This window comes from Protopterus annectens, chromosome 10.part0 (assembly GCF_019279795.1).
Source record: "Protopterus annectens isolate FY-2018-M chromosome 10.part0, PAN1.0, whole genome shotgun sequence".
NCBI lineage: Eukaryota > Metazoa > Chordata > Ceratodontiformes > Protopteridae > Protopterus > Protopterus annectens.
The window spans coordinates 1,273,277,413-1,273,301,052 of record NC_056744.1 but is presented as its reverse complement, the minus strand read 5'-3'; the positions used below and the strand labels follow the sequence as shown (position 1 = coordinate 1,273,301,052).

At 40.3% G+C, this 23,640-nt stretch overlaps 1 protein-coding gene across 1 annotated transcript in view; it reads right to left on the bottom strand.

Moving 5' to 3' along the window:
* LOC122814267 (oxysterol-binding protein-related protein 8-like) overlaps positions 1-23,640 on the bottom strand; it is a 716,151-nt gene that overhangs the window by 456,844 nt on the left and 235,667 nt on the right. The window contains exon 6 of the mRNA XM_044086861.1: positions 4,101-4,386. Coding sequence (XP_043942796.1) covers positions 4,101-4,386 — 286 coding nt within the window. The remainder of the gene's footprint in view (positions 1-4,100; positions 4,387-23,640) is intronic.

The window sequence follows — 23,640 nt, the reverse complement described above, 5'->3', positions numbered from 1 at the left end:
ATCAGGAATGAGGCTTTGTAAACTTAAATAACCTTATAAACAGACTGATTACCACACTCATACATGTTAACACTCTGGCTGTTCTCTCAAAATGGCACTAATGCCTGCATGGGCTCACTATTTATAAGTACGTGCTTACATCTGAAAATGCTTCTTAAAGGTACATACACACACACTGTTCTACAGAGTGGGCATCCTGAGTCAAAGTTGGGGGCAGTAGATGTAGCCTGTAGTTAATCATGTCTCTATGATTTGAATAAGGGTCCTGTCAATGGTTAATTGCACCTGGAGTGTCTCCTGTGCATCATACTGTTTGACCAGCCTGGATGTGTGTATGTCTTTTATATATATATTGCAACTCCACTTCCTTTTGCTTTGCTGCCCAAGGTTTGGGGTCTGAATGTAGGATAGGATGAGTAACCTGGTATAGCTGGGGTGCTCTCAGCAGCTTTGAACCAGGTCTCTGTGACTGCACAAATGGCAGCTTCTTCCAGGGTGAAGAATGCTTGCAATGAGTGCAGTTTCATGTTTAGACTCCTATCGTTTAGCAGCATGGCCTTCAATTTGCATTTTGATGAAATTTTCATGTTGGTAGTTTTGACCTCATGGCATTGCCTAAAAAGCCACTATGGGGGAGGCAACAACCTTTGCCAGGAGCCTGAAGCCCAAGATAGATAGATGCAAGCCATCTCTGGCAAAGTATCGTGGTTTGTCAATCATGTCTTCCCAGGCTGTCAGGTACTGGATCCCCTTGGAATGGCACCAGAAACTAAGCCAATTGTTAAAGTCTGTAATTTTCTGTTTGTATTGAGGCATCATTCTGGGTGACGGTAGAATGCTGCTTAGGGCTAGGAACATATCTGCCTAGGATACATATTCAGCGAGCTCAATCATGTCTCCCTGCATATAGTCCAGGGAGGTATGTCTCAAGTCATTCACGCCAACATGGACTATGACAGAGTCATAACAGTACCTGCTGTTGAGAGACATGAGTGCATGGATGATATGACAGATTCTGGTACCTGACAAACAACTAATCGTGACTTTCTCCTTATCAGCCTGGTGAGGGGCACAGCTGTGTGTCTCACAATGGAGTCTCCTATGACTAATATGTTGGGTTTATGTTTAGGCCTTAGTGACTGTGAGACACAGGTGTGTGGACTATGTGTGCTGTGTGGTGTGGTGGGCAGTGGAGCTTGCATGTGTTTTTGCCTTAGAGGTTTCTTTTGTTTGAGAGTGTTTTTGTTGAGGACCCCCGCATATGTGGGTGTGTGTTGTTTAGGTGTGGTGTTTGTTTTGATAACCCTCTCAGTATCAGATATACTGGCTTGTGAGGGAGAGAGCACTGACTCTAGGATCTTAATGTAATTGCATCTCTCACAAATTGTATTCCTAGGTGGTAGTAGTAGAGGGCTGTCTGTGTACATGAGGCAGTTGCTACACTGTCTCAGGATGCCCATATCAACCATACTGGCAGGAGAAAGCATAAGAAATTGTCTATCCATATTTGTCAGAAACTGAGGGAGAGAGGCCAGAGAGAGATAAGAGGGTAAAGGGTGGAAGGTCTAAGAGTAGTACTACTAAGTGATCACACAAGTGCTACTAATGGAAAATTTGTAGCTGGAATACCTCACAAAGGGTTAGAAACAGTGCAGCTGTAGCTCTGGATGCAGAAAATCTGTATCCAGACTATGTTACTCAATTTAACGGTAACGAACACAGTAAAACTCACAAAAAAAAAACAAAACAGATTAACCACTTACAGACAAAAACAGAACTCACAGTATGAAATTTAGTATGTTGAAATTCAGCATTATGGGTTTCAGTCAAGGTTAAGAAGCTAAAGGGGTGGGCCTTCATAACTGATCACACTGCACTCAGTAGAATGAGCTGATGTAATGGGACTGGGGGAGTGTCCAATATCAAATTTTTAGTGGAGGCAAGCAACTCAAAAGCCATTAAGCTTTAATACAACAAGAACAGTCAAGAAGATTGATGGGATACAAGATCAGAACAGAGGTAAGGACTGAATTCACTAAGCCTAAAAAACAGTTCACAGTTTAAACAGATATGCAGCAAATATTGTTTTAGTTAATCAGAAGTGCAGAAAATAGTTGAAAATAAGCACTTATCTTTTGTAGATGCACAGGAGTTTTTGTAAAACAGCAGAGCAAGGGCAAAAAGTACAAAGAAGAAAAACAGTGATCTGGGGAACTGACTTTGGCCACAGCAGAGTCAGCCATTTGCAGCTGAGGCATGCTACTAACCTGTTATGGTAAAAAAAAAAAGGTTGGTTAACAATTTTTTTTCTTTTTTTGTGGCTGGTAGAAATAACAACCATGAAAGTAGAACTGGTATGTTTTTTGATGGTCAAGCTGAAAATGGTGCCTGATTTCCTGGAGAAGTTTTGCAGCAATAGTCAGTAAAACAGGTAAGTAGTTAAAAAAAAAAAAAAGGTAACTTTTTTCAGACAAAAACACAGTAAAAAATAATTTAAACACTACCCTTGCAGCAAAAAGGAAAATAACAACAGTTTCTCTAGAGAAAACTAGTCACAAACAACTTGTACCAACTTTTTACCAAAAAAGAAAAAAGTACATTCCAGTTTAAAAGTACATAAAACTCAAGATAGTTAAAAAAAACACTTTCACAGCTTAAAAGTACATACTTTACAGATAAAAAGTAAAGTGGTAGGTTCCCCCTCCCCCAAAGAGAACCTAACTGGCCAGTAATGGAACACCAGATCGTTTATCTTCAAAAGTCTGCAGAGGAGCTTTCTATTCGGAGACAGGAAAGCTCTTGGTGCCCAGTCCTGACTTTTAGTCAGCTCAGCTCAAGCTGACTAATAATTTGGGCATGTGGAAGGTGTCCCAAAGCTTTGGAAGCTGGTCAGATATTACATCCTATGCAGGATATAACCAATGTATCTTAGGCTACTGCAACAGTGATTGGAAGCTGGTCAGATATTACATCCTATGCAGGATATAACCAATGTAGCTTAGGCTACTGCAACAGTGATTATAAAGATGAACATACTTCTTTACTCCCACTGTTTGATGATCTCAGTCTGAAGAAACATGGGGGTAAAAGTATGTACCATTTGATTGCTGTTTCGATAAAACTTTAAATTGACAAATTGAATGAATGCCTCTAACCTGCATAATATTTTGCTCTAAGTAACTCAATTATTATACAGTTGTCCATAACTGCACATTAATAATAAATGCTTCTGTCTTAGGAACCTACCTTATTAAACATGGATTAAAAATACAACTGACTTTTTTTTACATATGGTACCTGCCACAATCAATCATATGCATCTGAAAATGTAAATGTAGCAAGTTTTAACTGACAATTTAAACTAAACCATTGTCTTAGAGCAGGAAAGGCATGATCAGCATACATAATAGTTCAATTCTAATTTTATAATGTCTCCATTTTCACAGAGACCTGCAGTGCATACAAATCATTCATTTTAAGCAGCATATGATGACTGACAAGGCATTAGTCATGAATTGATGACTTCTACATTATAATAGGTCATTCAGAACAGCAATGTACACCTTACTGCTTAAAGACAGGCCAAAATGAAGACTGGGTAAATACATATATATATATATATATATATATATATATATATATATATATATATGTGTATATATATATATATATATATATATATATCAGTTTCTGCCACAGCAATTTCAGTCTTTTATACTGTGGTGAAACAATACACCTGTATTCATTTTCCTCGAGCTATTTAATGTGTACAGTGACATTGAAAGGATGGGTAGATGAGAGGCCCTAGCAGGCCCACATTTCAGCTAAAAAACAATGAGTCAGAGCATGGGTCAAAGACATCTCTATAATATAACCTCCACCTAACTGCACATACATGGGAAGAGATGGTGAGCCTGCCAGTGTCTGGCAACTTAATGTTAGTCACTGGAGGGCTCATCTAAACTGAGTCAGCTGGATTAAACAATGATAATGGACACTACTGGAAAAAAAACGTAACAGCCAGATAACTAGCAGAGACAAGGGAGACTCATACCTGTCAATACTGAACATGTATTCATAAAGACAGTTACTAAGCTTACCTCTTCGGGTTCTTCGGGAACCTCTGACACATAGGTACTTCCCATTATAAGGTTTCCTGGCTGGGTTTTCACATGGGAATCATTACGCCTTTCAGGGGTGTCACTGCCACTGATCCCAGGACCATCACTACTTGGCTCATCTTGTTTTTCAGGGATATATGAGTCACATTCCCAAAGGTCATCATTATCTGCCTCCTTGTGGTCATCATTACTCTCAATGTCAGATGTATCAGAACATAAACCAAGATAGCTGAAATGCTTCTGTTCAATTTCACTAACACTTATCCTAAACAAAAAAGAAGACACACACACAGAAAGAAACTGACTAAAGTCAAAACATGTTTTAACTGTTCCATGTATTTTATTCATAGCATGAGGCTTAACAATGGATAGTTAACTCTCCTTTAAATTCTTACTTTCTCCTTAAATTATAAACCACATGGACTCTATGAGAACATAATAAGACATTTACTTGCCTCACAGCATATTTCTAGACAAATTAATCAGACAAGAAAATCATCAGCTCTCATAACCCATAAACATGTCTTTTTACTCTTTATTGATCATTAGTTATTGATGACCCTAAACACAGAAGGCGCACAGCTTTAAAATGAAAGCAGGATGAGGTTAAAAATATTTCAGGGTTTCTAATGCACTGAGCTACAATGTTCACAAACCCTATATAATAATGTTAAAATTATACTGCAATACATATTAAACAACATACTATACTGCTTTGTGGTGTTCCCAGACTCTAAGGTAGCACAACTGCAGGTGTAGCTGAATAATGTACCGGTTCCTTCCTACCTGACTCTGGTGACACCCCCATTTACACCCAATACACCAAGGTTGCAAATAATAATAGATTTTATTCTAGATGGCAACTCTAGTCTTAACAGGCAACAGCACAGTAGTAAACAAATTATTGTAGTAGCACAAAGTTTAGCAATAAGGCAATATGAGGTATACATACAGTGAAATCACACCTCCCGAAACTCAATAAGAGAGGTCTTGTCATTCAAATATGAGCAAAAATGCAATGTCATTAAGCAGTAAAGATTCTATAATGCAACAATACTAACAGCAGCTATAACCTTGATCAGTTCTATTCAGGCCAAACTGTGAAAACACTCTGTTATACCCTGTTCACTGGCCATTGACTACTTACAGTTTTAATGCTGGCATGATGGGGCCCGAAGTTGGAGCTCATATGAAACCCGGGTATTTGTAATCCACAAAGCATTTAAGGGGAAAGCCACACTGAGGGGGTGAATAACATGAGATCCACAATCAAGATAAAGCTAAACAGTTCCAGTTCAGAAAAGGAAAAAGGGAAAAGCCAAGGCCCACAGTCCCAGTCGAAGCTATAGCACAATCTTATGAAAGTATAAAATGGCGGCTGAAGCCTCTCAGCACTCTGTCGATAATATTCGGGATGTCAGGCACTGCAGTTCCACTGATGAGAAGTGTAGAGATCACCCAACAGCCATCTGGTAATCAAAAATGTCTTCTTTATAATAGGGCCAACAGCATTCCTGTCCTTGCTGACCAGATACAGGTGTGGGACTACTGGTTCCAGACTTCTCTCCTGATTCCACAGATCACCATTAACCAGGTTTTCCAAGGAGTGAAAAACACGATCTGCAACCTCACTTCCCTCTCCCAGACACTAGACACATCCGATTTTAATGCAAGGCCCCTTATTCCTTCACCTGTGTTTCAGTCTGATCTATTTCACTTTCATTTCTCTCTTTTATATCAAATGAAAACTGCAGTCTGATAACCATACAGTGAAATACAGTGGGAGCTACACTAATATAGTCTATAAAATCATGAAAACCGTTGTAACTAAAATCTTTCCGTGAGTAAGTCACTTCCTTCTCCAGTTGCCATTTTTATTACAGTACAATTGATAACTTGGAATGGATTAACTGAGTGGTATCTAAAATGTTTTACTAACTGCTATACACCATTTCTTTAAAATCATACAGAAAAGAAGATACTCACAGAATTAGGTAGTGAATGTGTCTGGATGTTTCCCCTGACTATAAGTAATAGAATAATGCAGCCCAAGTGGAAGAACTTGGAAATAACTCACCAAAAACAAATCCCAAACTGTCAGTGAAGGATTTTTGTTAGTCAAAAATTTCAACGAACTGAAAATGTATGTTGGTACAATAACAGGTACCACATCACCTCCAATGTTTTCTATTAGTGAACCAGCTTGGTATTTTTAAACATATTTCCAAATATTACAGAGTTTTACTGTTTATTTTTATGCAGAGGAGTTACTGCTAACGTCAGATACTGAATAATTAAGTTCACTACATGACTTTAACAATTTCCACAATGGAAAGATGGTGTCTAGAGCTTTGTCATCCAAGGAAGAACTGCAAAACTGCATTCAAAGGCTGCTGTATATCTGATACCACTTGCTCAACACTCTGAAGTATAGTAAAACAGGACAGATATGAGGAAAGGATGGTAGAGATATAAAGGCTGACTTCATGCTGGAAACAGCTGCAAAGTTGTTAACCTAATGCTATTATTTGTAGTGAATAACTAATGGGTTTCATTCTGATGGGTGACATTTTAGTGGTTTCATTGGATGAATGTTTTATATGAATGTTCAATTGATTAGTTAATTTTAATTACTTTAATATTTTATTTTTTAACTATGTAATATTTATGAAGATGGATATTTATATACACATTTTCAGGTATTGTTTATTTGTGCTATGATGACATGTATATTTATTATTTTAGTTAACTTAATTGGTTACATGATATTACTGGTTGGTGTTAACTAGGGGTGGCTTATTTAATGGTGCTTCTCTGGTTGTTTTCCACTTTGAGAAAATCTCTGAATTGACAGAGATGAAAGTGCTTGGTTTTTGATTGTGACAGTGGATATGTTTAAATCCATTTTTAATATTTGATAGAATAAAAAAATATTTTTTTAATTTTTTGGCATTATTATTAACTGGCTGACTGGTCCTGGACACAGAATATTTGTTCTGTATTTGATTTGTAGTGAACAACACATACTGCAGCCAGGTACAAGCCTTATTTAGTAGCTGTATAACTTGCAATAATTGCATTCTGTACAGCTTTACTGTTTCTCGCTTATTTTTTACTGTCTAAATACATACTGCCACCAGGTACGAGCTTACTTTTACAGCTGTAACAGGCACAAAAATTACATACTGTACATCTTTTACTGTTTATGACTTGTTATACTGTCTAACAAAAAACACTTCAAATGCCAAAAGATTTAATAAAGTAAAGCTTTCGGGTTAACCACCCTTCATCAGTACACAGAATTAATGAATCTCATCAACTTTTAAATAGGGACACCAATAAAATCCCATGATTCAGCCAGCCTATCCTAACATTATTAACTAACAGTTAAATATTTAATTACTTCATTCAAAATAGCTTTCAATATTTTTTAAAAACATTTAAAATATTCAGAACTTAATACTTGTTCTTATAAATACATATACATATAAAACCATACATACACTTACATATATACACACACACACACATATATATATATGTATAAATTATTCCCCATATATACATATTGTGCAAAAATACACATAAATACATCCTCATAAAATCATATGACCATATTCAATTCCTTAAAAGTTAAATAAATTATGAATTAAATCACATTCTTAAATATTCTCTCTCTGCCTTTTAATTAATATAGGCTTTATACTGACAGTATTATTCAAACCTGGTGCTACATATCTGCTTGTAATCGAATGATCTATTCATATTCTTTTAGTTCTAGAATGTATTCATGTCTCCTACCCTAGTACCCATATCTACTATACCTATACCTCTAAACTTAAAAGTATGTGTTTTATTATCCATAACATGCTTACTTAATGCATTCGTCACCACTTTTCTTCTAATTTCGGACTTATGTTCTATTATGCGCTCCCTTAATTTTCTAGTTGTCTTACCAACATAAAATACTGTGCAAATTGTACATGCTGCGAGATATACTATTTGGGATGTGTTACAATTTGCTGAACATTTAAATTCATATTTTTCTTTGGTGATAGGATGTTAAAAACTATTTGCTGAATCATAAATATCAGCACAACAGCTACAATTGTAGCATTTCAATATTGCATTTTTATGTTGGTGTATAACTCTCTTTCCTTTAAAGTCCTTATAACACAATTTCTGCTTCAATGTCTCCATGTTCCTGTATGAAAATCTAGGTTTCAAGCCTACTAGATCTGTAATCTCTGGCATAGCCATCAATATAAGCCAATTTTTTTCTATAATGTTGCATACATCTCTAGTATTTGCACTAAAAGTGGTGACATACCTGATTACTTTGTCACTTTCATCTGAATTTTGTACTGATTGTATTATATCTCTACCAAAAATTGGTTTATATTTATCCTTTCTTCCTATTTTTACCTCTTCATATATAGCATTTACATATTGAGAAGAATAGCCATTTCTTTCAAACTCTCGCTTCATTTCATTCGCTTGGAGCATAAAATTGTTTTCCTCTGTATTAAGCTAACTAGCCCTTATTAATTGTGCTTTCAAAACACCTTTAAAAGTATGTGGTGCATGCATACTATTTCTTCTAATATATCTATTAGCGTTTACTTCTTTCTTATATATTGTTGACTCTATTCTACCCGCTTTCTTGTACAATTGAATGTCCAAAAACACTATACTATCTGCTGAAAAGGACATTTTAAATTTCAAAAAATTTGTCGTGGCATTTAAATATGCAATATAATCATATAATGCATCCCAAATGAAAAAACAATCATCTACAAATCTTTTGTTATACTGTCTAAACCTTGCTGGGTTAATATGATGTAATAGTAAGTTAGGCCAACACTGACTGGCTATCGGTGCGTACATATGCGGACTAGATTTTGGTTATTTCCTGCATACATACAAGTATTTTGATATATGGTCCTACTGGTTTAACAATTGCTTCTCTGAATGTTCTGGCTAATGTTTTAGTATTTACACTTGCATTTGTACAATGTCCTGACTGTTTTATTTGTATTTACTGCATATTTACGAGCATCTGGAACTATGTTATTGCTGGTTAGCTATGTAGTACTGCTTCCCTGCATATGCAGATTACTGCTACTCTCTTTCTCTCCTTCTAGTTATTCCTCCATCTCCTCTAACTCCCTGCTGGACTCCCATTCCACTAAACACGGTCATTCACCTTGCAAACTCTTTCTGTGCACCAGGAACCTGCGGACCGTAATAAACAGGAAATTCTACTGAAAGGTTAATTGTAGGTGCTTTTAAAGTGCTAAACCGCTAAGGCTTTGGATACTGTAATAGTATCACCAATAGGTCACTGCCAAAGTAGAATAACTAATTTCTCTGCCTGTACTAGTAAGTGCTCTGCCAGGAGAAACAGCTGGTTAATTACCCTCTACTGCCATACTCTCAAACCCAGATTTTATAAACTCCTTCCCCCACTCTTCTGACATCAAATAACTTTAAGGAAACTATCCAATTTGGCAAGAATCAGGGCCTAAAACATAGGTATAAGAATGCAGGAATGAGTGGAAACCTACCCTTGTTCCAAAGCTTCTGTTTGTATTTTTTTCTGATTGTTTTTCATTGCTCCCACCCTTGCCAGGACCTAGGGTCTACCCACTCTGTTCGATGCTGCTTCACTCATGCTCACTCCGCTTCCCTACCCTGCCCCCAGTTTCCACACGCCCCCACTACTGCTACATTTATTCTATCCACTAACCCCTCCCACAAAACCAATCACAACAATCCTGAAACTCCTACCCACCTAGTCCCTTAACAACCAGCAAACCAATCTCATCCACACTTACTACTACTACTCTCTCCCACCACCCACAATTCCCACCAACTCCACACCTAGTTTCTCTCACACATACAACTATGCTACTTCAAAGCATGCTTATACTCCTAGCATGCACTCTTCTAGCACACCTCACATCTCACCATAACTCCATAATAGACCCACCAAACCACTTTTACTGCACCACTACTCTCACGACCATTCTCCATTCACCCACTTCCTACACTTATCATACCAAAACAATCACTATCCCAATATGCCCAAAACATTATCAGTCACCTTCTATTTACCAGCAAAAGTTCTCCCTAAGGTACAACAAACTAAATAACAGATTTAGAAAACGTATGTATGTGGCCCTATCAAAATTAGCCCCCAGTGGTGACATCCATCCTAATCCCGGTCCAAACACTTCCAACCCCACTCCTAATAACCTACCTAATACCTGCAATATTGCTCAACTAAAAGCAATCAGAAAGCCATTTGACCTTCTCCTACTAAGTCTAAACATGAGAAGTAACCAATGAAACCCATGACCTCCATGCCAATATAGCTCTATACTCCCCAGACATATTCATTCTAACTGAAACCTGGCTCAAACCTCACATCAAAAGTGAGAAAATACTACCAACAGGTTATAACATATATATATATATATATATATATATATATATATATATATATATTTATTTATTTACACATGGGCACACACACACACACCCACACACACACACACACACACACACACACACACACACACATATATATATGGGATTAGCGGACAGTATTGTGTGTGTGTGTGTGTGTATATCTTCTTCTTCTTCTTTCGGCTGCTCCCATTAGGGGTCACCACAGTGGATCATCTGTTTCCATTTCTTCCTGTCCTCTGCATCTTGCTCTGTCACACAACCACCTGCATGCTCTCTCTCACCACATCCATAAACCTTATCTTAGGCCTTCCTCTTTCCCTGTTACCTGGCAGCTTCATCCTTAGCATCTGTTTCCCAATATGCTCTGTATCCCCCCTCAGCACATGTCCAAACCAACGTAATCTTGCCTCTGGTTTTGTCTCCAAACGTCCATCCTGGGCTAGTCCTCTAATATACTTATTCCTAATCCTGTCCACCCTTGTCACACCCAGTGCAAATCTTAACATCTTTAACTCTGCCAAGTCCAGCTCTGACTCCTGCCTTTTTGTCAATGCCACTGTCTCCAACCCATATAACATAGCTGGTCTCACTACCCTCTTGTAGACCTTCCCTTTCACTCTTACTGGTACTTGTCTGTCACAAATCACTCCTGATACTCTTCTCCACCCACTCCATCCTGCCTGTACTCTCTTCTTCACCTCTCTTCCACACTCACCATTACTCTAAACTGTTGATCCCAAGTACTTAAACCCATTCACCTTCGCCACCTCTACTCCCTGCATCCTCACCATTCCTCTATCCTCCCTCTCATTCACACACATATATTTATTTATTTTATTATTTATTTTATTTTACATTTGTTGACTGGGCTAGTCTAGCTGGATATATGTCCATTTTCAGTAGAGGCCCGGGGAGAAAAGCTCCACATAGAAGACATACACAAACAGAACATAAACATTAATTACAGAAAGCTTCTTAGACAATAACATGTGTTCCATGGTAACAAAAAAAAAAAATATATATATATATATATATATATATATATATATATATTCTGTCTTAGTCCTGCTGACCTTCAATTCTCTTCTCTCTAGAGCATATCTCCACCTCTCCAGGGTCTCCTCCACCTGTTCCCTACTCTCACTACAGATCACAATGTCATCTGCAAACATCATAGTCCACAGGGACTCCTGTCTGATCTCGTCTGTCAACCTGTCCATCACCAGTGCAAATAAGAAAGGGCTCAAAGCTGATCCTTGATGTAATCCCACCTCCACCTTAAACACATCTGTCACTCCCACCGCAGACCTCACCGCTGTCACACTACCCTCGTACATATCCTGTACTACTCTTACATACTTCTCTGACACTCCCAACTTCCTCATACAATACCACAACTCCTCTCTAGGCACCCTGTCATATGCTTTCTCTAAGTCCACAAAGACACAATGCAACTCCTTCTGACCTTCTCTGTACTTCTCCATCAACACTCTCAGAGCAAACATCACATCTGTAGTGCTCTTTCCTGACATGAAACCATACTGCTGATCACTAATCATCACCTCCCTTCTTAACCTAGCTTCCACTACTCTTTCCCATAACCTCATGCTGTGACTGATCACTTTAATCCCTCTGTAGTTACTACAGCTCTGCACATCACCCTTATTCTTAAAAATCGGTACCAAAACACTTTTTCTCCATTCCTCAGGCATCCTCTCACTTTCCAAGATTTCATTAAATAATCTAGTTAAAAACTCCACTGCCATTTCACCTAAACACCTCCATGCTTCCACAGGGATGTCATCTGTTCCAACAGCCTTTCCATTCTTCATCCTCTTCATAGCTATCCTTACTTCCTGCTTGCTAATCTATTGCACTTCCTGATTCACTATCACTACATCATCCAACCTTCTCTCTCTCTCATTCTCTTTATTCATCAGCCCCTCAAAGTACTCTTTCCATCTGCTCAACACACTCTCCTCGCTTGTGCGTACGTTTCCCTCATTATTTTTTATCACCCTTACCTGCTGCATATCTTTACCAGCTCGGTCCCTCTGTCTAGCCAATCGGTACAGGTCATATGCCTTATCCTTAGCCTTTACCACCTCTCTTATGGCCATGCATCTCATCTCCTTATACTCCTGTCTACTATATTCATCTCTCTGACAATCCCACTTTTTCTTCGCCAACCTTTCTCTGTAAACTATCCTGTACTTCCTCAATCCACCACCAGGTCACCTTGTCCTCCTTCCTCTTTCCAAATGTCATACCAAGCACCTTTCTAGCCATCTCTCTTACTAGCTCTGCTGTAGTTACCCAGCTATTTGGTAACTCTTCACTATCACCCAGTCCCTGTCTTAAAACTTCCCTGAACTCCACCTCACAATTACCCTTTTTCAATTTCCACCATTTGATCCTTGGTGCTGCCCTCACACTCCTCCTCCTCTTCTTGATCACCAATGGCATCCTGCAAACCACCATCCTATGCTGCCTAAGTACACTTTTTTTGTTTTCAGCATTCTTTCTGTTGACATTGTGGTGTATCAATATTATTCTGTAATCCCATATATGTATGTGTGTGTGGTATATATATATATATATATATATATATATATATATATATATACACACACACACATTATATATACATAAATATGCATTTCATATAATGTTAATATAACATATTATATATATATATATATATATATATATATATATATATCAGTATATAGATAGATAAGCACACACACACACACACACACACACACACACACACACACACACACACACACACACACACATACACACAGACACGCGCACACAGACACGCGCACACACACACTCACACACACACACACACACACACACACACACACACACACACACCCACACACACACACACACACACATCTAGAAACAAAAATAAATAGCACAAAACCAATCTAAGTGCTTTCATCCCCTCAAAATCAAACAATTTCAAGTAAAAACACATCCTTTTAAATAGTTTCAATAAAATTCCATCCAAATACATTCATTGATAAAAAGATCAATAATACATTATTTAAAGTTAACATTATACAGAATCCAAAATTGTAATGTCCTGCATTTTAAAACAGTCTTAGTTCTAATAATTTCATTAAGTGCAGGATAAATATTAGCAGCCAACGTCTGCTACTAATGAGCCTCTTTGTTATGTAAAAATCAATTCTGTGTCAGCACCTTTGACATTTAAACTTTCTCTTAGCCAAAAAGATCTAAATCACTTTAAATTCTTACATTTACCAAAGTACCCATGGAGAACATTATATTGTTTCTTTCTTTTCCTTAAATAAAAATTATCAGGGGCACTCTCCCTCAGCTCTATTACTGTCTTCCAAACATAAAATTAACTACAAGTCCAATAGGCAGTGGCTTAAACTACATTAGTGGAGGCCAAAGTCTAAAATTAACCAAAAATCTCATACTGAGCAAGAAGTCCAGTTGTAAGACTTTATTTTCAAGATCTAGTGCCTGGAGTTATCCCAAAGTGCTAGGCCCTCCCAGTATGGTATTAAAACTGGAATTCCTGTCAGTTTGTCTTTTGTGATGTTTAAGCTTGTCCATCTTCTGTCAATAAGTACTGATTGAGCTTTGATAATGTAAATACAGCACCAAATGCAAACATGTGTCGTCCATGATCTGTAATAACTACTATATTGTTCGTCAGACATATTAGAACATGATTTTAAATTATAAATCACCAACTTAGTAAACTTCACCACATGACTTAAATGAGGAATATTTCCTTTACTCTGTTTAACTCAGAATGCAAATGAAATATTCTCTGGCTCAGCTTTCTGTTAATTTATGCAGCCTGTAATCAGCTGCCTGCATCATTAAACCACGAAACACTGACCAGCACACTTAATCCTAATGCTATGAATGTATATCATTTATTACTGCTTTGTTCTGCCCTATATCTAAGAAAAGTATACTTGGGTGGCTGTGTCTGTATGTGTTATAATTGTATAGCCTACTTAAAGGACAACCCCATTCATAAACCATGTTTTACTCATTACAAAATGTACACTCCTGACTTTAATTCACAATCTAGGTGTAGCACGGGCATAGAAAACATGACATAAGTATTTATACAACATAAGTATTTCTGAAAAATCTGTTTTAAGATTTTTTTTCCTTTACTTGCACTTTCATAACATCAGCATTAGATCAAACGGTAAAAAGGCCACATAAACAAACCATTCAGTAAAAACTGCAAGAAAAACCCAAACCAAGACAAAGTTTTCTCTGTGTGATACTTTAAGCTTCCTGTAATGGTGATCCATAGGATACATACAAATGACCTCTTAAGGGCTACATGGCTTCTGAATGTCCATGACTTTTTCACTTTTTAAGTTTTTGTGACTACATTCAGGCCAATAAAACTAAACCCCACTAGCCATGAACATGCATGTTTTGGCATTTTTATTGACCTTGTCAGCACAGTATAAGTGGATAGTTTAGTTATACGTAAGTAACACTGGGTCTTTGAACACAGCTGATGCCCATAAAGATTAAGGTGTGTGCAAAATATCACAACTGACATCCAAAACAGAGGGTAAAAAGGTCACACATATAAACAGAAACCATTCAGTAAAACCTGCAAGAAAAAAACACACAAGCTGGAATTTTCACTGCATGATACTTTAAACCTCCTGTAATGGAAGACCATGGGATATATGCAGTTGTTGTAAAATACACAGTTATGTTCCAGCAGGATCAGATTTATAATGTAAAGCAACAGGACTACCCTCTTTATTATTTTTAATATCCCTTAAAAATACTCTTGAATTCTACTTTTAAACTTTCTTTCTGTCTTGCCAATATAGGTGGGACCACATGGGCATGTCATTGCTTGAATGACAGCCTCTGTTATACATGAATAAAAATCATAAATGTCAACTCTAAATGTCATTAACACATAAAAATCTACGCACTATAAACTGGCAGACATTGCATTCCCCACAGCTGGTTGTACCAATATAGCCATCTCCGTCTCCACAGTGCTTTTTTTTTTTAAACACTATAAACCCAAAGGTCTGCCAAAGTTTATTTATGATGAAATGCAAATTTAGTTTTAGAATTAACATGTATTTTCATTTCCACATTATCAATTAAGTATATCTACCCCTTTGAAACTGACATTTGCATATCTTCAATTAGTATATCATAGTCCATCACATAATAACTATATTAATAATAGAATTCTTTTACAGAAATACTCTAACCGTCAATAGAGACACCATTCAACTTCCCCAATTCAATAACACGGAACTCCTCATAACCAAGCTACAGATTAACCAAAATAAGCACTTGAACATCGTCTGTGCATACATTCTGCCAGGCAACAACCTAAATATCCTAGAAGATATCCTTTACTGGCTATACACTACCTACCCCCAAAAAAACATAGTTCTTGGTGACTTTAACACCGACTGGCACCCCTGTTCCTCCGACCCCCCCCACCCATATAAACTTATCTGGGTTTAAACAGACAATAACCTCTCCCACTAGGATAAACAAACCAACCAACAGGGAAAGAATCCTAGATTGGATCCTAGTTAATAACCAACACCAACTGTACACAACTGGTACTCTCCCTGATGACCTCAGTGACCACTGTCTAACCTATATCATAAAACATAAGGCAGGAAACCCTCACCAGACCAAATATAAAACAGTTAGAAACAGGAAAAACTTTGACACTGCTATATTCCAAAATGAATTAAAAGCAGTTGACTGGTCAAAACTAAAAAATCTAACATTAGAGGAGGCCATAGATCACTTTAACACTAAATTCCTAAGTATCATTGATTCCCATGCTCCAGCATGTACAATAAAAACTAGATCAAATACAGCACCATGGCTCACAAAAAGATACCAAAGCTAAAATCAAAACTAGAAACAGAGCCTAGGCCAGCTGGAGAACAACTAAAGCCTCACTTGACCATCTAAAATATCGTCAACTCAGGAATGATAAAAAAAAAAAATCCATTTTGCTAGATAAAAATGTTTCTACCAAAATCTCCTACAAAAACACCACAACAACCCTCAAAGGTCCTGGGCAGGCTTAAATCAACCACTTCTTCCAGGTCATTCCACCACCCGAACCTCGGCTAACTACACCCATAGTTCCACAGAGACCATATCTAGCGCTTTTAATAACTTTTTCACTGAAACAATCCAATCCCTAGCAAATCAACTAATCCCCTCTAACTTAAACCACATACCTAATCTACCCAATAATCACCCTGAATTTAGCTTCCAACCAATATCCACTAGTTTTATCGAAACAGTTCTAAAAAACTAAAACCTACCACCCTCGCTGCTGACCTCCTCCCTGCATAGTACCTACAAACAGCTGCAGATGCCATTGCATATCCCATATCTATCCTCAGCAACAGAACCTTATCCGAAAACGCTATCCCCTCCCTCTGGAAAATATCTCACTTCATAAATGTGGTAGCTCCTAAGACATATCCAACTATAGACCCATTGCCATTCTTTCCCCACTAACCAAAATTATGGAGAAATGTGTACACAGGCAACTAATGCAATACCTTACACCGAATAACTTACTATCCAACTCCCAGCATGGTTTCAGGCCATACCACAGCACCACCTCAGCCCTCCTTTCCTTTACTACTGCCATAAACCAAAACAGGAATGACAATAGGCTAACCTCTGCCCTCTTTCTTGACCTATCAAAAGCCTTTGACATGGTCAACCATGAACTTCTCATTCTTTCACTAAAATCTGTTTCCCTCAACAAGCCTGCTATCCAGTGATTCCAGTCCTACCTGACTGGTAGACAACAGGCGGTACTGTGGCAGGGCAAACTCTCCAGCCAGCTACCTCTCACACTTGGTGTCCCTCAAGGGCCCATACTAGGTCCACTACTCTTCTCTATTTTTATCAACAACCTTCACACTGCTATCCCTAAAGCTACCTGCATTCAATATGCAGATGATTCCACTCTGATCTGCTCAGCCACCTCCCCATCCGAACTGCAAACCTTAACCCAAAATACATTTAACACTATCAAAAACTGGCTCATCAACCAACGCCTACTTCTGAACCCCAATAAAACTAAACTTCTACTCTTCTCCCCCACTAGTAGATGTACCACACTTTCATTCTCTGTCACATCTAACAATGGTACCACTATTTCAACAGATAATCATACCAAACTGCTAGGGGTTATCATAGACAATAATCTCAAATTTGCCCTACAGGTCAACAAAACTATATAAACAATCAATAAGAAGCTTGGATCACTGTATAGAAACAAGACATTTTTAACCCCACTGGCTAGGACTGCAATCGTCTGATCACACCTACTCTCTACTCTTCTATATGCCTTGCCTGTACTCTCAAACTTCAACAAATCTGAACTAGGTAAGCTGTCCCATAGCTACAATCATATTGCTAGATTCGCCACTGGCTCCACCTGTAGAACCCACCACTGTCAGAACCTTAAACAACTAGAGTGGCTAGAACTGCCCAGCCCAGCTTAATTCAATTCAATCAACTTTTAATAGCGCACAAAATTTTGTACCACCCTGAGGATATCCCCTCACTTAAAAATATTATTAAGCCATATAGCAACCTGAGATCCTTACAGTCAGCCGATAAACTACTGGTCCAAACCCACAAAGCTAATAACTCTGCTGGTGAATCCCAGTTTGCCAACTTTGTTGGCAAAACCTGGAATTCGTTGCCAAACTATATAACCCTACAATCCTCCAAAAGTCTCTTCAAAAAAACCTCAAACAGTATCTCAAAGTGAATTAGCTATGCCCATGTACCAACCCTGATTAAGTTATAAACTGAAAGCATATTCTGTAATTATCATAACTTGTAACTAAGTCACCAACTCTGCTTCCAATCTGATGTCTCTTACTTTTAATTGTATCTGTCCATGGGAATTGTGAGTCCCTGCTAGGGAACACTACTAAGCCATTGTAGTTAATCACTTTGTTTTTATAACTGTTTGCTTTCTTTTGTGTAATCTGTGTAAGTTTGTCTATGTGGAGCTTTTCTCCCCGGGCCTCCGCTGAAAAAGGACATGTATCCAGTCGGACTATCCGGGTAAACAAATGCAAAATACATAAATAAATAAATAAACATTTACTTCACCTTCTATCAGATTTTTTCTTATATTGCTGAGAACTATATATGAGTAAAAACAAGAAGTTATGTACTCACCATAACGTTCGATGTATGTAGTCCATCTCGCCTCACATTCTTACCCGTGGGTTCGGAGCCGAATATTGGCTCCAACTCGGCCGATTTTACTAGCTCGAAGTCTCTCATTGGCTGGGCTAAGCGGGTATCCCATGGTGCACTGCTCCATATCCCCAGATCTAGTTTGCTGCGAAAATCATTTGTACTCCATACACACATCACATCCATATAAATAATAAGCTAAGCAAGGGGACTCTGTAGATGACAACCTAACCTCCAAATCCTCCAGGAAGGGGGAAGGTGGGAGGGTAAGTAAGAATGTGAGGCAAGATGGACTACATACATCGAACGTTATGGTGAGTACATAACTTCTTGATGTTATGTAGTCCTATCTCGCCTACATTCTTACCAGTGGGACAGCGTCCCTAGCACCTACATCCTGGGTGACTCATAGGAAAATACTCCTGAGAACTGTGGAGCCAAAGGAAGACCTGCCCCTGGAGACCACGTCCAATTTGTAATGAGAAACAAAAGTGTGAGGAGAAGCCCAAGTAGCTGCAGCACATATATCATCCATTGACAATTTAGCTTGATAGGCTGTGGATATAGAAACAGCCCGAGTAGAATGTGCCTTGACTGGAAATGGCAGATTTTTACCACCTGCTTGATAGATGAAAGAGATACAACTGGCTATCCATCTAGACAGTGTGACCTTGGATACCAGAGAATCCCTTCGGTTTTCTGAAAAGGAGACAAAGAGTTGGTCAGATTTCCGGATATCTTTTGTCTGGTGTAGATAGAAGCGTAACTGTCTATGTACATCCAATTGGTGAAATCTAAATTCTGCCCTGTTAGAAAAGTGGGGGAAGAAAACAGGCAGCTCAATGGACTGATTCATGTTAGTCACGGAAGCCACTTTAGGAAGGAACGAGGGGTTTGGTCTAAGAGAGACCCTATCTTTATGGAAGATTAAATATGGGGGTTTGATGGAAAGGGCTTGAATTTCCAAAACCCGCCTCGCTGAAGTGATTGCTGTTAAGAATGCTGTTTTCCATGTCAAGAATTTCAATTCGCAGGTAGCTGCAGGCTCAAATGGTGGTAAAGTAAGGGCTTGTAGAACAAAATTGACATCCCAGGGCATGATAGGTTCGGACACCGGGGGACGAAGCAACAGAGTACCTTTGAGGAATGCTTTGCATAGTCTATGTGCCATGGGACTAGGTTCATTCGCTACATGGAAATTAGATATCGCCACCAGTTGAACTTTGATGGTGGCTGATACGGACCCCTGATGGAAAAGCGTAGACAAGAACTCCAGAACTGAATCTATTGGAGCTGTGTAAGGATCAATGCCTCTAGTATGTGCCCAGATAGAGAACCTTTTCCATTTACTAGAATAAATCTTTCTAGTGGATGGTTTATGAGAGGACGATAATATATGGACCACTTCCAGTGAAAAATTATGAAGTCTGACTAACGATGGAAGTGGAGTAGCCAGGCTGTCAACTGGAAGGTCATCAGGGAGGGGTGGAACTGTCCCGACATGTGTGTCAGTAAAACTGGTTGAGGGTCCAGAATCCAAGGAGTGTCCACAATGTATGGTTGAAGAAAGGGGAACCAGACTTGACGAGGCCAGTGTGGAGCAATCAGAATCATTCTGCTTCCCAAGGATTGCGCTTTCTGAATCACCCTTGACAGCAGGGGAAATGGAGGGAATGCATAAAGCAGACCGGAGGGCCAATCATGAACCAGAGTGTCCCTGGGTGATTCCCCCTGTGGGGGGATCAGCGTAAAGTAGTTGCTGCATTTCGCATTGAGAGGGCTGGCAAAAAGGTCGCAGCACGGCTGACCCCATCTGCTGAAGATTCGCTCTGTAACCAGGCGATTCAGGGACCACTCGTAAGGCATCAGGATAGCTCTGCTTAGCCTGTCCGCTATCACGTTGGACCAGAAACCGTTGGGAAGCTATTGCCCAATGCCACACTCGCATAGCCTCTCTGCAAAGATGGTAAAACTGGGTTCCCCCTTGCTTGTTGAGATGCCACACTACTGACATGTTGTCTGAGTGTATCGCAATCGTCCCTAGAGGAAGAACCCTCTGAAGTGCCTGCAATGCAAGAAGCACTGCTCTCATCTCCAGGACATTTATATGCAAATGTATCTCATGTTCTTGCCACGTGTCTTGGACTGTCCTGCCAAGTTAATGCCCCCCCACCCCATCTGGGAGGCGTCCGTGGTCACTGTGGCAATAGGGACGGGTGGAACGAAGGGCTTTCCCCTGTTCAAATTGTTGGTGCACAGCCACCAACGGAGGTCATGCTTGCATCTGTCTGTGAGTAAGATGGGATGAGATAGTGGGAGTCTTTGGAGAGACCATTGAACAAAGAGGAGCCATTGAAGAAGTCTCATGTGTAATCTCACTAGAGGGACCAACATGATAGTTGCTGCCATGGTCCCTAGGAGTTGGAGAACCAGTCTTGCCTTCGCTTGTCTCAGGGGCATCAGCATGTGCATCTGTTGTTGTAATACTGTGATCCTTTCTTGTGGTAAAAATGCTCGCATTTGAATGGTGTCTAAATCTGCTCCTATAAAGGTGACACACTGTGAGGGCAATAAGGCAGATTTTTCCCAATTTATTGTTATGCCCAACTGTTGACATAGATTGATGGTAGCATCCCTGGTTTGAACTAGTTGATGCCTGGTGGGGGCAGTAAGGAGCCAGTCATCCAGGTACAGAAACACCTGGAATCCCTGACGTCTCAAGTGAGCCGTCACCACCGCCATACATTTGGTGAACACCCTGGGGGCTGTGGTGAGACCAAAGGGCAGGGCTCGAAACTGGAAGTGACTGTCTCCCAGCCAGAAGCATAGGTGATTCCTGGATGCTCTGTCCATTTTCATATGGTAGTAAGCATCCTTAAGGTCAATGGAGCACATCCATACCTCCTCTCCCAACAATGGGAGAATCGATTGTAGTGTGACCATACGGAACTTGGACTTGTGTACGTGATTGTTGAGTTGGCTGAGATCTAGTATGGGTCTCAGGTCCCCTGTTCTTTTCGGCACCAAAAAGAATCTTGAGTAAGTCCCTAATCCGATTTGGTCTGAGGGGACACGTTGGATAGCTCCTTTTTCTCGCAGCTGCGAGACCTCTGAGGCTGTTTGATCCCTTTGAATGGGTGGTACATCCGGGATTTTTCTGATTGGCGGGGGTACTGACGAGAATGGAATGAGGTAACCTCTGGAAATTATCCGTAATACCCATTGATCCTGGGTAATTCTTTCCCAGGCTTCCGGATGTAAGGAAATTCGACCCCCGACTGGCTCTGGATAAGCGCAGTCGGGCACACCCTCAGGAATGAGAGTATGGAGAAAGATGGAAGGAGTTGCGGTCTCCCGAATTGCGGGGGGCCCCCTCTGCCTCTGGGGCGATGTCTCCCTGAATAACCCCCCCCCCCGTCTCTGGAGGGGGGTTCACCTTGTGCGGCAGGAAAAAACCTCTGCGATTTCTTGAACCACATCTCCCCCCCCTCCACTGGGCCTTGGGATAAGGCCTAGAAGGAAGGGAAAAATGGACCCTTACGGCAGACAGGGTCTTTCCTTCTTGCTCGCACCTGGTGAGGGTGTCTTTCACTTTGGTCCCAAACAAGGAGGCAACATCAAAAGGGGCGTCAGTGAAGGAAGACTTGAAGGCCTCCGCAAAGTGACACAGGCGCAGCCAGGCTTGCCTCCTAAGGACGACCCCTGAGCTTGCTGCCCTACTCGCTCCCTCGGCTGCATACGAAATGAGCCGCATGGATGAGTTGACAATGGAGTTCAGGGTAGACTCCTGGGTGTTAACTGACTGAGCCACCGCCTCAGGAACGTTACCCACAAGAGTATCTCCTAACTCTTTGAGATCATCTCTCTGGAGCCGAGTGAAGTGAGACGAGTAATTCAGTGACCATAACGTAAAGGTTGCTGATGAGAGGGTACGCTTCCCGTACCGGTCCATGGTCCTAGACTCCTTGTTAGTAGGATGGATGAATGAAGAAGACTCTGGCTGCCGCCACCACCATGGCATCTACAGGAACACCTTTAGACAGAAACTCTTTGCCCTGGGGGGCAGAAAGAAGCTTGTTGGGACGCCTGGGCATGGGGTCCACAGAATCAGGGTTCTCCCACACTCTTCGACAAATCAGGTCAAGGAGTTCGTCGAAGGGTGGAGACACCCAGGAGGTGGAGGGTTGAGCACCGAAAGCCTTAAGGAATACTGACTCCTCCTCGGAAGGGGCTTTGGAAGGCCAGTCGCCTCTTTGTTTCAGTATCTCCAGGATATCGGAGAAGGAAACATCATCAGAGGATGACTTGGGGGACCCCTCCGATTCCTCAAGGTCAGTATCAGAGGTGAGGGACTCGTCTTGGGAGTCTATGTGCTTCCTCTTGCACGTTTTCTTACTGGGGGGCTCCTCAGGCACCAACTCTGAGGGACCCTCAGAAATTTGGTGACCACTCGTGGGGGTATCCCTAGGCTCTGGTGCTCTGCTGTCCATGAATGGGTGGTGAACAGAAGCTATCACCAGAGTGGCGGGGGACAGAGTGACCGACCCGCCTGATGTCGCTGATGACCTGGCCAGCACAGTCTGCATAGCCTCGAAGGCCGGTCCCCCCGAGTCCGAGGAGCGACTAGTCTCCGAGGTCTTGACAGGAATCGGAGTTCCCCAAGCCGAAGCACAGAGAGGGAGACTCGGAACCGAAATAAGTGCCGAGATGTCCCCCTCGGGCCCGACCGAAGAGTCCCAAGTCCCGAACCTCGATGACGGAGCAGACGGGGTCGGAG